The sequence below is a fragment of the Capra hircus genome, chromosome 8 (assembly GCF_001704415.2).
Source record: "Capra hircus breed San Clemente chromosome 8, ASM170441v1, whole genome shotgun sequence".
In the NCBI taxonomy this organism is placed as follows: domain Eukaryota; kingdom Metazoa; phylum Chordata; class Mammalia; order Artiodactyla; family Bovidae; genus Capra; species Capra hircus.
The window spans coordinates 88,514,166-88,531,283 of NC_030815.1; the positions used below are offsets into that span (position 1 = coordinate 88,514,166).

Here is a 17,118-nt window from a genome sequence, read left to right on the forward strand (position 1 = left end):
TGGCTGCCAAGAGCTTTTCCCGATGGAGGGTGACACTCCCCCCCAGGCCAGGTTTCACCAGGAAAGCCAGTCACTGTGGTGGAAGTACACTATTACCCTTGGCCACATGGAAGAAATCAACTGTTCAAGAGACACTTCTAAAGCAATAAGTCACTATAAAGTAAGTCCACATCAAGCCAGCAGCTGGCACTGTGTGAAACGGGACAAGGAAGCCTTAGTTCGCTGAATACTGTGTGCCAGTCTGGGTCTAATGGCCTTGGGTGGATTAGCTCCTGTATCCTCACAAAACCCTAAGAGGGGAGGTGGTACCCACTTAAACAGATGGAAACCCTAAGAGGGGAGGTCCCTGAGTAATCCTACCCTGCCTCCCAGTGAGACACAGCCTGGCAGAAGGAGGATGGGGAGGGGAGGGGTGGCACTACAGGCAGAGAGGGTGAAGGAGCTGTGTGTGTGTGATGCTCACGCAGAGTCGGAAACCAGCAACACCGACAAGCTGTTACCAACAAGAGAATCACATCTGGGCATCTGTGCGTGAGTAACACAGAAACCACCCATACACGTGCAAACATCAGCCAGCTAGAACGCAGAATGGGAGAGGTGATTCCACGTACAAGTGTAACCAAAGGCTACAACAGGTGAGGATAAATGTAGCAAGAAACGTGAGTGATTTACAAAGCAGCCTCAACATGCTAGTGAAATACAAAAGGAAATCTAAGCCAAAGGCATCTATGCTCTTGGGTGGAACGAACCAATATGATCATACGTCAATGCTATGTTAACCTAAAACTTTTTATACTGTAACTTACTCTAAGTGGGGCTTTTTTTTGAGAAATACAAAATACACAAAATGAGAATGGCCTTTTGAAAAAAGAAATTAATGTCAGGCTAGCATTTCCAGATAGTAAAGCTTTGCCACAGAACTGTAAGAACGTAAATTATGGGATACAGGGTGACAGAATGAAGGCCCAGAAATCATCCAAATGAATGGCACTTAAGCAGGTTGGCAAGAGTCCCCTGAAGCACAGAAGGTGCAAAGAGACAGTGGGGTCAGCCTCTGCAAAAATCCATCTCAGACTGAAATGCATTCTTCCTAAATAAATAAAAACAAAGAAGAACAAGGGAAAAAAACTGAATTAAAAAGTTAATAACCCTGGAGTAAGAAGGTTGAAGAAAACATAAAACCTAGATGCAATAAAAACAAGAATAAAAAATATCCACATATACACACCCAATCTCTGAATGGCCAAAGTGGCTTAAAGAAAAACAGGCACGTGACAAACTGGAAAAATATTCACAATTCTTAACCAAAGTGGCTCATTATTATTTTAAAAAAAAGTATATGTGAATTTAGAAGACTGACCTCCTGAAAGACAAATGGGCAAATAATCAACAATTCACAGAAAACGCCAAGCCCTTAAACAAGTGGAAAGTTGCTCAGCCTTGCCTCACAAGAAAATGCTAACAGAATCACCCGAAGACCGAAGACCGGGGAGGCTGGAGGAAGCAGCGTGCCCGCCTGTGGGGGCTGCAGTGCCCCCTAGAGGCAGTGTGGCCCCAGCCTGGTTCCTCTGCAAACTGACGACTTCCTGAGGGAACACACAACATCTACAGGAGAAAGGAAAAATCTCCTAAGATCTCTTATCACCTGGTACCTAATTACATATGATTACCTGATTTTCTTTCAAAAGAACAACTTCTCAAATGCACATCCATCCTTGGATATGCAGATGATATCACTCTAATGGCAGAAAGTGAACAGGAACTAAAGAGCCTCTTGATGAGGGTGAGTAAAACAGCTGGCTTAAAACTGAACATTCAGAAAACTAAGATCATGGCATCCGGTTCCATCACTTCATGGCAAATAGATAGGGGGAAAAAGTGGAAACAGTGGCAGATTTTATTTTCTTGGGCTCCAAAATCACTGTGGATGGTGACTGCAGCCACAAAATTAAAAGATGCTTACTCCTTGGAAAAAAAGCTATGACAAACCTAGACAGTGTATTAAGCAGCAGAAAATCACTTGGCCTGCTAAGGTCCATAGAGTCAAAGCTATGGCTTTTCCAGTAGTCATGTATGGATGTGAGAGCTGGACTATACAGAAAGTTGGTCCATAAAGAAGGTTGAGTACTGAAGAATTGATGCTTTCGAACTATGGTGCTGGAGAAGATTCTTGAGAGTCCCTTGAGAACAAGGAGATCAAACCAGTCAACCCTAAAGGAAATCAACCCTGAATATTCACTGGAAGGACTGATGCTGAAGCTAAAGCTCCAATCCTCTGATCATCTGGTTATGATGAGCCAACTCACTGGAAAAGACCCTGATGCTGGGAAAGATTGAGTGCAGGAGGGGAAGGAGGCAACAGAGGATGAGACAGTTGGATGGCATCACTGACTCAATGGACATGCGTTTGAGCAAACTCTGGGAGGTAGTGAAGGACAGGGAAGCCTGGTGTGCTGCAGTCCATGGGGTCACAAAGTGCTTGACATGACTTAATGACTGAAAAACAACTGCTTTCGAGGGAACTGGGAATTCATTCCACAGCTGATTTAATAGGGAATTAATGGTTAAGCCCCACATCCTTTTAATCTGTCCATCCCCTCCCCAGATCTACCCGCAGAGATCAAAGGTGATGAGGAAGCAACTTCTGGGGATATGAACTTTTCAGAGAAAATTTACTCCTAGGCAGGTGGGGAAAAGGAGGAGGCAGGACCAGAGGTTAGGTGATGGCTGCATTCCTTACAGCAAAATGTTTCCAACAGGAGACTGACGACTCTCCTAAACATCAGCTCCGTGGTCTCTCACTCAAGGGTGACTCAGCTTTGTGTCCTCCCCAGCTCAGGAACTGATCAGAGAGGCTATTTGAGCAGTGTGCAGAAAAGAGCTGTAACAAGACTGGCCAGATGGCTGCTCTCCTAAAAAAGGCCAGCGTACTTGGCTCACCCTTGGCTGGTGCCTGAACTTGGGCTTTGGGGGTGCCCCTGTGAACCCAGCTGGTAAGAGTGACTACTGTTCCCCAAATGCATATGCAGATTACACTAAACACTGGCTTTCCTTCTGCAAGTCTGGAATGTGGGGACCTGCCTGGCAGAGGGTGCCCTTGTGACCATCCCCAATAAAAATCCTGAGTGCTTATCTCTATTGAGCTTCCCTGGTAGATGACATGACACTTTACACGTGTCGTTGCATCTTGTTTTGGGGAATTCAGCCTGTCCTGTCTGACTCCCCCTGGGAGAGGATGCTGCAGGCGTGCACCACTTTTCCTGACGCAGCAGCCAAGTCTCAATGATTTTGCTCAGCCCTGTTCCCTGCCAACCTCACTCATGAGAGCTGAAAAATATCTCCAAGTGCCAGCTTCTCAAAGTTTCACAGCGACACAAAACACGTAAATGCTATATCTGATCAACAATTCCCATTTAAAGTTTGAGTTCAGAATTATTCGGCAAAATGCCACTCTGAGCAAATAATAGTATTTCAACATAATCCCAGGCTGTAATACTCAATTTTACCTTTAAAATGACCACAATCTATTGGCTGTCTTAACCAAGGAAGAAACATTCCTAGAACATGTAATCAAGTTCCTTATGCCCCAAGGCAAAAAAAAAAACCAAAAAACAAAAAAAAAAGGTAGGAACAAATGAGTAAACAGCATATTTTAAATGCATTAACAAATCCTTAAGATGCCCTCTCAGCTCCATTCTGTGGCATGATCAGAGGAGTGGGGGCTTAGAGAAAGAGCAAGGCGGACCACTGACTGAATACACATATTCCCGGTTTTTGGTTTCTTTTAAATATGAAAATCCATAGGAGACTCTGAGATGAGTAAAAAAATTTTGGAAGCTGAAACACAAACAGGTGACTCAGCTGACCTAAGCCACCAGCGGGAAAACGCCTAGAAGCACCAGTGGAAAAACATCTTTACCCTAGAATTCATCCCCCAGAACTCGGCAACTAACTGGCATCACCGGGCATTTGAGACAGTTGTGGAATTCAGATGAGGTGACAGCAAGCTGGTGTCCAGACCTGCTTCACTCAACCAACACCCTGATGCTGGGCCTGCAGTGCAGCCGGGCGGCAGGTCTGCAGGACACTGGGCCCACACTTCTAACTGTGAATGTCAGGATAAGGTCATGGTCATAGGGTAGAGGTCAAGGCCTCCACCCCTTCACCCCAGACTCCCAGCAGAAAGTAAGAGAGTACTTCCCCAGGAAATGTGGCATCAGAGATGCACCCAGTATGGTGCTTTTCAACAGAGCAGCAGCCCAGCTGCCATCCCACAGCAGAGGCTCTAGCCTGGGGTCTCTGAAGTGGCAGCAGCAACTAAGAACTTACTAGAAATACAAATTTTGGGGTCTGCTGGACCTGCTCAGGGAGAAACTCTGAAGTCTATGTTTTCATCAGCTTCCCAGGTGACTCACTACAGTTCAAGAACCACTGCTCTCAAAGGCAGCTCACAGCCTTTAAGTGCTAGCCTCATCCCCAGAATTCTAGTCAGCTTTGTTGTTGCTTGGTCACTTGTTGAGTCCAACTCTTTGTGACCCACTAGACTGTAGCCCGCCAGGCTCCTCTGTCCATGGGATTCCCCAGGCAAGAATACTGGAGTGGGTTGCCATTTCCTACTCCAGGGGATGTTCCCGACCCAGAGATCAAACCCAAGTCTTCGGCACTGGTAGGGGGATTCACTCAGCCACCAGGGAAGTCCCTAGTCAGCTTTAGCAGCTGCTAAAGACAAACAGACAAACAGACCTGGGCATCTGCAGAAACCTCCACCATGAGCTCAAAAAGCAAACCACCTCGGCAGGGAGGCTGTGCAGGGGGAAGAGACCCTCACATCACTATGATTCTCAGGGAGGAAACGCATCCACGAAGCAACCGCTACAAACACAGGAACTTTGGAGAACAATAAAAATAGCTCCCAGAAATTAAAAATAACAGCAGAAATGAAAGATTAAGAAGCATAACTGAAGAATCCTTACAGAAAACAGAACTGAAGAGCTGAAAAGAAGAAGAAAACTAACAGGTGGATGATAGTGCAGGAGACCCAGCATCCGGGCAACACAGTTCCAGGGGGAGCCAAGAGAGGACCAACAGGAGGGAAAGTCAGAGCACAAACCCCACAGCATGTCCCAGGACTGAGCGCACTGCCTGTACGCCGTCCCACCCCCCAGAACCCTGGGCACAGGGGAGTTCCCACAAGCTTCCAGAGAGAAGGGAGAAAAGAAATAAAGGTCAGAAATTGGAAAGACTAGATTTCAAGCACCATCTTCTAGATGTCCCGCCATTTTCTCCTCATAAGCCACTGACGTGGGGATGCACACGCCCCAAGACAAGGGAGTATGTGAGAGCCAACAACCACCACAGCCCACCAGAAGACACATCCCCAGCATGACAGCTGCATGGGAGGCGCAGAGCTAGAATGGCCCCCGAGGAGGAGCTGCAGAGTGCCTGAAGCACCCACTACTTTAAGGGGGCAGGCAGGCAGCTGGCTGAGAGCTTGAGGGGTGATTCATGTAAAGCCCAGCGTCTGCCATGGGACTGTGGTCGAGACACCGCCAGCGTACAACCAAAGGGACGAACCTGAGAGCCCTTTCCAATGGCAGGGACTGGACTGCTTCCAGCTAGGACGGGGATGAGTTCACGGGGCTGGCCATGAGCAGGTCCAGCTGCTGCCCAAGGGCCCCTGGATGCTGTAGCAAGTCAGGAAACCTCAAGTGTTCAGACTGGAAACAGCAACCGGACAGACTCAGCGCTGGGATCTGGACTGGTTCCCTGAAAGCGCTGTTCCAGCCAAGTGGAATTCTACACCATGGGAGAGAGCAATGGGACCAGAGGAGGAGTCTGAATGTTGACACTAAGATGGAAGACCAGTGTCTGAGTGATGGCATCCTGCTCCTAACAGCCCCTCTGCTGAGCACCCCAAGAGGATACAAAGTGGGTCAGCTGAGGGCCAGGGAGATGTCAGACATCTGTCTGCTGGTCACCTCACCCAGCACATCACATGCCAAAAAAGAGAACCAACCTTCCAGCATCAGTAAGATGGCCAAGGGCTTGGACAAACCCACACCTCTGGTAAGTGAACAGACGAGTTAGTCACACATGGAAGAAAAGCCCAATGCAGGGACTGCCTAGCTGCCAGTCACGAAATCTCTGCAATATGAGGGACCACCCCTCCAGCTCCGAGGCAAGCAGCATGGCACCTGGCCTGCTGCACGAGGTGACACACCCTCTCTGGTCCGCATGGGCCAGCCTGAGCCTTGTCGTGAAGACCGCAGGGGCCCAGCTGCTCAGAGTGATCACTTGGTGATCCAACCTACTTGGAAACAAGTATGTAAAGCAGCCAGCCAGTGGGGATTTGGTCTATGACGCAAGGAGCTCAACCTGGTGCTCTGTGACAACCCAGAGTGGTGGGATGGTTTGGGGTGGGAGGTTGGAAAGAGGTTCAAGAGGAAGGGGACATACGTATACCTATGGCTGATTCACGTTGACGTGTGACACAGAACTGTAAAGCAATTATCCTCCAACTAAAAATAAATTTTAAAAAACTCAACTAAAAGAAAATGAAGCAAACTGCACTTCCAAGGTCCCCAACCCCAAGTGGCTGATGGGGCTGTGGGGGCCAGAGGGCATGAACGCCAGGAGCCACAACCCAGGGACACACGGTACCCTTACCTTTCGACTGTATCTTCTCACAGTTTGGAGAGATGATGATGCATTTCAACTTTCTGAGCTTCAGATGTTTGAGGACTTCCCTCAGCCCCAACACAAGTCGGCGTTTGGCCTTAGCCTTGACTGGATCTTTCTGGTACATTCGATCTTGGAAACGCACCAGCTCTTTCAGCAGGTCCGTAACACAGGCGTCAACTTCTTTACTGAGCATTTGGCTGCAGTAGCTGAAGGGAACATTAGACACGGTCACCTTTCCTCTGGCTGTGACAGTCTGGCGTGCTGCTCCCGGCACATCTCAGAGGAGGTGTGGGCAGTTCGGCTCCTCTCAAGAAATCATGCTTTTGATGAGTAATGCCAGTCAAAAAGGTAGGATTCTGACCGACAGAATTTTATAAAAGATATGGATGGAGGCATCCTCCTCACCCCCAACCACAAGGGACAAAGACTTCTGGGCCCCACATCCCCAGGGCAGCCACTCCTGGGCACCTCTCCTTGTGAAGACAAACATCTACAGTCTACCCTGAAGAAAAGTGGGAGGGAAAGAGGCAGAGCACCCTAAGAAATTACACACAGAAAGGGACATCACATCATGAGCAGTCACCCTACTGCCCGTTCCCAATCACAAAAGTGGCTTCAAGGGCACCTCTGGGATCACGGAATGAGGACAGAGACCTGTCGTGAGCAGATTATGTAGCCCTGGCATGTGTTAAGACCAGGTCCTAGCCACCTTCCACCAGGAGGACACAGCACCATGGCCCAGCTTTACTGTGCTGAGCATGGCGGGTAAAGAACTGGAGGCCCAAGATCAGACTGAGCACAGCGCCCCAGGTCCCACAGTGAGCTCAATGCCCCGGCTCACTCACTCCCGGAACCGTCGGCTGTGGATCTTGGGGCAGGCCTCTGTCTCCTTCTGGGGCTCAGCTCCTGGCTGCTCCTCTGACTTGCTCTCCGCCACAGGAACACAGGACACAGACTCTTTCATTTCCCCTGGAGTTTCAGAGAAAGAAGTTATAGCAGGGCCCCTGCAGGGCTCAGTGCACAGACTGAGGGGCTTGGGGCAGGAAACGCGATAGTGCCTCCACAACAGAGTTATCAGAGCACCCAGACTCAGCGGCTGGCCTCTCCGCCACCCATGGGTGTAGCTCATAAAACCCTGGGCAGCCTGTGTGGCAGGGGCCTCTAGGCTGGATGGCAGTGGACTCAAGCTGGAGATGCACCAGGGGGAAATTCCAGCAGGAGGTGTGCTCGCATTTCTTATATACACCCCAAGCTGCCACAGCATCTCTGCTTCTAACGGAGCCCATGTGGAAACTCGCACAACACCCACGTGCCACCTGGCATGTTTGTACACCTGAATGCTATGCCGCACTGACAATTAGGAACTACTTTTACAGGCCACAGACATACTGCCGGCCAGAACAACACCTAAGATTCCACTGGAATGAAGCCTGAAAGCTTATGGGTGAACTGCAGACAGGGGTGAGGCCTTGGACCAGAATCATGGGGACTGGGGGGCCATTCTACTTCTGAACTGGGTATGATCTGTGTACTGTTCTGAAAGGATAAGTCAATAAGAAGCTAACTTAACCCATATCTCACACACTTGTGGGCAAGCAGCTTTTGCAGTTAACGGTGTTAATTCTCATGGCCATTTCAAACTGCAAGGACCATCGAGTATCACCATCAAGCTCAGGGGCTTCACCCCTTTCTCTCTCACAGCCCCAAAAAGCAGAGGCACCAGAAGCTCCACTTGTTCACAGGGAGGTCCTCTTACTGTCAAGTTAGCACACTGAAAAACGTCTGCATTCCCTAAGCTCAAGGCCCACTTGCTTTTACCACACAGGGACTGGGGCTGGGCAAAGGCCAGACAATTGGCTGTGTACATGGTTACTCCCACCGAGGGATTCTTTAAGAAGCAAACCAGTGGAACTCAATACCTAACACGTCAGGCGGCCTGAGGAGCTGGTCGTCACCGCCGCTCTCTTCATCTCGCACATCCTGCACGTCGTCACTGGGAAAAGCTGGGCTCAGAGCATTTTCTTGGAGACGCTGCTGCTTTCTCTCCTGCCGTTCTTTCAAAATAATCTTTAAAATTAAATAAACAACTGAAACACCTAAACACTCACATCTGAAAATAAGCTCTTCTGTGAAATAAGCCACCCACATTCAGCTGGCTGGCACTGTACCTATTTGTGCCCTTACTTCCCCCGCCGCCTGCCCCCTCCCTGTGAGCAGCCCAATCCTCTCACCCGTGGCCCAGGAACAGCAGGCTCCCCTGGGGAAACAGAGCAGCGCATATGAGACCTGGGCTCTGATGCAACTGTGCAGCTCAATCTGACCCCAGGCAAGGCACGCCTTCCTCCATCTGAGACTCACCATACCCCACAGGCTGCTTTGAGAGTTAAATCAAAGACATGTGGCAGGAAGTGTCCAGTATTTACCAAATCAGAGCATCAGATACAATGCCTCGGGGTTAAGATGAGGGTAAAAAATGTAAAGGAGAACAGACTCCCCCCATTTCTGGATTTCTGTCCATGTCACTCCGAAGTATGGACATGAATATGTATAAAATGAATAAATAAATAAGGCCTCCCCCTCCAGCAGCTGAGCTGCTCTGCACACCATGAGGGGAGAGCGAGGGATCATCTTTCAGAGAATCATGCTTGCATCTTGATTAAGAGCAGGTTCAAATGAGAGTAAATGTTAAAAATCTAAAAACCTAAGAGTCGAAAGAAGTAGAATGGATACAGCAGCCTACAAGTTTACTCGCGCCCGATTTCAAACAAAACGCCACACACCTTCTTCAACGGGGTTGGCTTCTTGGCCTTGGGGACCTCTCTCTGCTTTCCTTTCTTCGTCATGGGGGAGGTGGAGTCTAACGGGTTGTGCGGGGTCTTCACCTGGGCAAGGCGGTGGCCCTTCTTCCCTGACATGGAGTCTTTGGAGAGGACGGGCACTGCCCCAACTGCAACACAGCAGGGACACACAGCTCAGGCTGCCACCCACCACCTGCCAGGCTCCATAGGCAGGCTCGCTGCAGATCTGTCTCAGGAGCTCCCTGTGCTGCCCACCCACCCCCACAACCTTCCTCATCCCCATCAAGCTGTCCCTGAGGGAACCAGCTTCCTATCCCCATAATCAAACCTCAACCTCAATCAAAATCAAACATTTTTCAGCTAAGTCTGATGATGTGTTTGGGTCTCATTTTTTGATGAAGAGCTTTTCCAGGTAGCTTGCCTCTTTTACTCCATGATTTTCAGCTTACTTTGCCTTTGCAGAAGTTGGCCACTGGCTTCCTTCTACCTCATGTTTATATATGTATACATTCTACCTCACTATCTTAAAAGGCCCTTTAAGATCCTAGCAATATTTCGAGTTGATTCTCTTCAGTTTTCTAGACATACATTCCTAAATTCCCTGCAGAGTAAATATATGATCACGATCACTGCTCCAAACACTTCCACTGCACACTGTGGTTCTGCTCTACTTCCCATCTTGTTCCTGTTCCAAGGGAATAGTTAATTTGTGCCTACTTTCCCCCAACTTTTTAATTAGGAAAACTTCTAAACACACACCAAATAAAAGAGAATGTATAACAACAAACCCATGTCTTCACTGTCCGGCTTCAACAACCGTCAGTGTTTTTCCAAATATATTTTACCCACCCTCCTTAATCTTGGTACATGTTTTTAAAGTACTGCGTAGACACAGGAGTGACTCCTGGAAAGGTGACCGAAAAACAAGAAAACAACAACTAGGCAGAGACATCAGCAACCACACACTGTGGGGAAGGCAGCAACCAGACTCAGACCAGGCAGTTCCTTACACAAGACAAAAAGCACCCCATCACAACCACTACTTTCAGAAGGAAAAAATAAAATACCCAGTTGCAACAATGTATTAACTAAAAGTCACTACTCAACAAAAAATTGTGAAACTTTCCAAGAAACAAGAAAGTATAACCCACCCTAAAGAAAAAAGGAAGTTAACAGAAACTGTCTTTGAGTGAGTGCCCCCAGCTGACCAAGAAATGAAGGCAACTGTGAGACAAGATAATAAACCCAAAATTTCAATAAATACAAATAATAAAGGAGAAAGGCTCAACAGAAGATTGGAAATGGTAGAAAAATCAATGAACGTGAAGATAAATCAACAGAAACCATTCAATTTAAAGAAAAGATTTTAAAGAGCCTCCAGAGACCTGTGGGGCAACAACAAGTATACTAGTGTATATATATAATGTGAGTGCCAGGAGAGGAAAGAGAAAAGAATATATTTTGAAGAAATAATGACTCTAAACTTCCCAAATTCAATGAATATTTCAACTGACAAACTCAAAATAGGATAAATATTACTCAACCAAACGTAGGACGTATAGAGATTCCCACATAGAAACATCATAGTCAAACTGCTGAAGGTCAAAACAAAAACGGCAAGGGAAAAACAAACATTACAGAAAGTGCAACAACAAGACAAGTAAGTAATCTCACTGGCAACAACGGAGGCAGGAGGGCAATGGAATGACATTCAAAGACGTGAGGGGGAAAACCTGTCAATCAAGAATTCTATATCCAGTGAAACTATCCTTCAAAAAACGAATCTAAAATATAGACGTTTCTAGGTAAACAAGGACTGAATTTGTTGATTGATTTATTTATAAGCAACAACTTACTTTCTTACTTTTAAGAAATTTAAGTAAAGGAAAAAAATCAAAGGAATCAAAATGGTACTATGTATTTATTTAACATAAAAGAAAACAGTTAAAAAGGAACAGAGGAATAAATTAAGACATGAAAGAGTCAGAAAAAAAAAATAGTAACAGCAGTAAATCCAACCGCTGTAACAAAAGCATTAAACATGAATGAACAATGAACAAAGCACAACACTCAACAAGGAAGAGATTTTTAGCCTGGATTAAACAGAAAGCTCTAATTATAAGCTGTCTACCAGAAACACATCTTAAAGACACTGGTAGGTGGCCAAAGTTACTCTTCCCTATGCTGCTGGTAAAAGCATTCACCTCCTCATTAATCTGCTCAGCCAGTTGGGAAGACCAAACCTGGACTCCAGAATAGATATAAGCCACCAAAGGTCTTTAAGTTGTGTTCTGGCAAGAAAGCCCCTTGTAGGAGTATTTGGTACTGGAAAAGGTCAGTTTTCATTCCAATCCCAAAGAAAGGCAATGCCAAAGAATGCTCAAACTACCGCACAATTGCACTCATCTCACACGCTAGTAAAGTAATGCTCAAAATTCTCCAAGCCAGGCTTCAGCAATACTTGAACCATGAACTTCCAGATGTTCAAGCTGGTTTTAGAAAAGGCAGAGGAAACAGAGATCAAATTGCCAACATCTGCTGGATCATGGGAAAAGCAAGAGACTTCCAGAAAAACATCTATTTCTGGCATTACTGACTATGCCAAAGCTTTTGACTATGTGGATAACAATAAACTGTGGAAAATTCTGAAAGAGATGGGAATACCAGACCACCTGATCTGCCTCTTGAGAAACCTGTATGCAGGTCAGGAAGCAAGTTAGAACTGGACATGGAACAGACTGGTTCCAAATAGGAAAAGGAGTGTGTCAAGGCTGTACATTGTCACCCTGCTTATTTAACTTATATGCAGAGTACATCATGAGAATCACTGGGCTGGATGAAGCACAAGCTGGAATCAAGACTGCCAGGAGAAATATCAATCACCTCAGATATGCAGATGACACCACCCTTGTGGCAGAAAGTGAAGAGGAACTAAAAAGCCTCTTGATGAAAGTGAAAGTGGAGAGTGAAAAAGTTGGCTTCAAGCTCAACATTCAGAAAACTAAGATCATGGCATCTGGTCCCATCACTTCATGGGAAATAGATGGGGAAACAGTGGAAACAGTGTCAGACTTTATTTTTTGCACCATCACTGCAGATGGTGACTGCAGCCATGAAATTAAAAGACGCTTACTCCTTGGAAGAAAAGTGATGACCAACCTAGACATTACTTTGCCCACTAAGGTCCGTCTAGTCAAGGCTATGGTTTTTCCTGTGGTCACGTATGGATGTGAGAGTTGGACTGTGAAGAAAGCTGAGCACCCAAGAATTGATGCTTTTGAACTGTGGTGCTGGAGAAGACTCTTGAGAGTCCCTTGGACTGCAAGGAGATCCAACCAGTCCATTCTGAAGGAGATCAGCCCTGGGATTTCTTTGGAGGGAATGATGCTAAAGCTGAAACTCCAGTACTTTGGCCATCTGATGCAAACAGCTCACTCACTGGAAAATACTCTGACGCTGGGACAGATTGGGGGCAGGAGGAGAAGGGGACGACAGAGGATGAGATGGCTGGATGGCATCACTGACTCGATGGACGTAAGTCTGATTGAATTCTGGGAGTTGGTGATGGACAGGGAAGCCTGGCGTGCTGCGATTCATGGGGTTGCAAAGAGGCAGACAGGACTGAGTGACTGAACTGAACTGAACTGAATCTAAAAATAAAGAGAAACTGAATTCCTCTCAGCTAATTTTTACTTTTTCTGATAAGAACGGTTCCATTACTGATGATGGACATGTCAGTATCTGGGCATTACTGGGATCTGTGGCCAAAATATCCTTTCAATACTATCAAAATCCAACAACCCAATAATCAACCTTACAATCTAACAACCTCAAGCTACTTAAAAATATCATCTGACTGCGGGCCCCTACTTCTTGCCAAATTGTCTCGGACTTCATATACAATTCCATCTAAAAAGGTCCAACTTGAATCTAGCTGCAAAAGAGCCACTTTATATAGCCTCAGAGGTAGTTCCCTCACTTGTCTTGCTTTTGCCTTTGGCTGGAGGTCTAGAACATTCAGTTAGTAGCTCACATGCTTCCCTGCAGGCTCCCCAAGAAACTACATTTTTTAGAATCAGAGGTTGGCCAAGCACTTTCCTGACTTTTCTGGAAAGGCCAACACTGCAGACCTTTCCCAAACAGACGCTGAGCAAAGTAAATTTGAAGGAGGAATACCTAAGAAGGCAGTGATCCTAAGCTTTGATACATTTAAGAATTATTCATACATGTGATGTATGATCCTGAAATGAAAAAAATCACCAATTTCATTGAGAAAGAAATTTAAATACAGACTGGATACAAGATGCTAACAAAAAAATAATTTTTATTGTTATTAGAAGGGAGAATGGCAGAATGGATTAAAAATAAAATCACCATCTATTAGAGATACTGACTGATGTATTTCCAGGTTAAATGACATGATGTCTACAAGTACTTCAGGGGAAAATAACAGAGTTCCAGATGCAACAGGACTGGCAAAATGTTGGTAACTGATGGAGCTGGGTAACGGGCATATGGTGGCAGTCTTTATCATATTCTACTTTTGACTATGTTTTAAATGTTCCACCACAAAAAGTGAAAAACAAGGACAAAACAAAACCAAAAGTCCCACTGTGTGCTTGTTAAAAACACCTATTGCCCATCCCATACCAAGTGGTTCTAACTATACCACATCAGAGGTGTTCCCAGAACCTGCACTTTCAGCTTGCTCCCAAGTAGTGCCATTGCTGGCAGTCCTGGTGATACTGCATGAAAAATAAATACTGGGTTCAGGGACACGTTGTCAACTGGTGCCTCAGCCACTGTATACTTGGACTAAATTAATTGCATTCACACATTTTAAATTTGTACTCTGGGCTTTTAATTAAGGTCACTATGAAACTCATTAAGACTTACTTCTGGTATACCTATGAGAAGGCTATTTAGGAAACTTCTGACTATACCATTCAGCAGCCCATATAAAATAATCCATATGAGAAACAGCATTTAGAATTTTAGAATTTTCAGCTTCAAAAAATTTCCACCTCCACCAACAAACTAAGATTTCATTTATATTAAGTTCTAGGGCAGGAAAAAAGAGTCTATGGCAGGAAATGGCAGAAAAAACAATCAGGACCTTGGCTGCCTGCAAGTAGCAGCAGGGACTGACTGGGATGGGAAGGGGCTGGAATTTCAAAGGTGATGATGATGTTCTACACAGCCAGAAGTTTGGGTTACAAAGTTATATATTTGCCAGAACTCTTAAAATGATACATCTAAGATCTGTGCATGTCATTAAATGCATATTTTGCCACCAAAGGAAAATAGGAATCACAAATACTGAACTCTATTAATGATATGCATGCTTGGGAGTAAAATACACTGATGTCTGCCAGTTACTTTGAAATGCAGCAAAAATAAAATACAAGTAAACTGATATTGGATAAACTGATGGATAGATTGGGATCAGCAAACTTCCTTAAAGGGCCAGAGAGTAAATATTTTAAGCTAATGAACATACGTATTTCAACACTCATATGCCATTCTAGTTCAAAAGCAGCCACAGATAATACTTAAATAAATGTGTGTTGGTTGTGTTCTAATAATACAAGTATCCAGGTTGCTTCCCAGGTGGTGTGGTGGTAAAGAATCCATCTGCCAATGCAGGGGACACAAGAGACATGGGTTTGACCCCTGGGTCGGGAAGATCCCCTGAGTAGGAAATGGCAATCCAATCCAGTATTCTTGCCTGGAAAATTCCATGGACAGAGGAGCCTGGTGAGCTTACAGTGCACACACACACACACACACTCTTTGTATGTGTGCAAAGAGTCAGACACAACTGAGCACACATACACACTCACAGCCAGCAGGATATAGTTGGCTGACCTCTGGAAAAGTTATGTGACTGAGAAAATTAGGAACAACTGTACAGTCTAGGTGGTGAGTACATGGGTATTCACTGCATGATTTTATTCAGCTTTTCCAGATGCTTGAAAATTTCTGGAAAAAACAAAAATATTCTATTTCCCTTCCCTTGAGGGAACAAATTATGTTTATCCTTTCTAGGATTGATGCCATAATAAAATTATCACCAGAAAGTGAAAGTGAAGTCACTCAGTCGTGTCCAACTCTTTGAGACCCCATGGACTGTAGCCTACCAGGCTCCTCCGTCCGTGGAATTCTCCAGGCAAGAATACTGGAGTGGGTTGCCATTTCCCTCTCCAGAAGGAGGGGTTTATAAGTAAAATTACATGATGAACTGCTTTAAAATGCTTCAGGAAAAAAAAAAGTAAGCTTCATCATTTCCTGGATCCTATTTTTCACTTTTAAACCACCTCAGAGAGAAACATATCTACAAGACTATGGTGGCAAATGAACATTATTTCTCTGTATGACATATTACCAATTTTAACTGTCTTGGCTCTCAGGCATGATTCAGAGAAAATGACTACATCACTAAGGAGTTAACACTGCCACCTGCTGTGTTCCCAGGGACAAGCAGGTAATTCATTCCTACCAAATGCAGCTTTATAACCTGCACAGGGCACTTATAAGATTTTCACCAGGTCGTCACATCCAGTGGAAAACCCATCTTTTAATAAAACGTATTTCTTAAAACCATCACACTTAATTAACTTCAAAATTTTTGTGGTAAAAACATATAAAACCCACTATTTTAACCATTCTTCACTTCACAATTCAGTGGCATCAATTATGTCCAAAATATTGTTGCAACCATCACCACTACCCATTTCCAAAGCTTTTTCATGCCCCCAAATAAAAATCTGTCCCCATTAAACAGTAACTACTCATTCCCTACTCCCCTCAACCCCTGGTAACCTCTAATCTACATTCTTTCTACGATAGAATTTCCTGCCTTTTTAAGGTTGAGTATTCCATTATATGTATATACCACCTTCTGTTTACCCATTCATTTGTGGATACACATTTGGGCTGCTTACACCTTTGAACTACTACAAATAATGCTGCTATGAACACTGGTGTACAAGTGACTGAGTTTCTATTTTTAATTCTTTCGGATACATTCAGACGAGGGCACCTGCTAGGTCACGCGACAACTCTCTACTTAAGCGTTCTAGAATCTCCAAACTGTTTTCCAACTACACCATTTAATGTTTTCATCAGCAACAGTTCCAGTTTCTCCAAATCCCCACCACTTGTTGTTTTCCACATTTCTGACTAGTTATCATAGTAAGTTTGAAGAATTACCTCCAACGTAGTTTTAACTTGTATTTCTCTAATGACTAATCGTGTGAGTATCTTGTGTGTTACTGGCCATATGTGTATCTTCTAATGGGGAAATGTCTTTCAAGAGCTTTGCCCATTTTGTAATAAAAGTTATTGAACTATAGGAATTCCTATATATTTGTATATTAAATGCTTATAAGATAAATGATTTTTAAATATTTTCTCCCATGCTGCAAGTTGTTTTCTTACTGTCTTGATAACATCATTTGGTACAAGTTTTCAATTTTTATGAAATCCAATTTACCTATTTTTGCTTTTGTTGTTTGTGCTTTTGGAGTCCTTTCTGAAACTGCATCATCTAATCCAAGGTCATGAAGATTTATCCTGTTTTATTTATTCTAACAGTTTCAAGGTTTTAGCTCATATTTTAAATGTGATCCATTTTGAG

At 44.8% G+C, this 17,118-nt stretch overlaps 1 protein-coding gene across 6 annotated transcripts in view; it reads right to left on the minus strand.

Moving 5' to 3' along the window:
* Window positions 1-17,118, minus strand: part of SECISBP2 (SECIS binding protein 2) — a 38,449-nt gene that overhangs the window by 2,260 nt on the left and 19,071 nt on the right. For all 6 annotated transcript variants that reach the window (XM_018052521.1, XM_018052520.1, XM_018052519.1 and 3 more), the window contains 4 exons: window positions 9,462-9,628; window positions 8,601-8,748; window positions 7,527-7,650; window positions 6,667-6,887 (listed from right to left, as the gene is read on the minus strand). In XM_018052521.1, coding sequence (XP_017908010.1) covers window positions 6,667-6,887; window positions 7,527-7,650; window positions 8,601-8,748; window positions 9,462-9,628 — 660 coding nt within the window. The remainder of the gene's footprint in view (window positions 1-6,666; window positions 6,888-7,526; window positions 7,651-8,600; window positions 8,749-9,461; window positions 9,629-17,118) is intronic.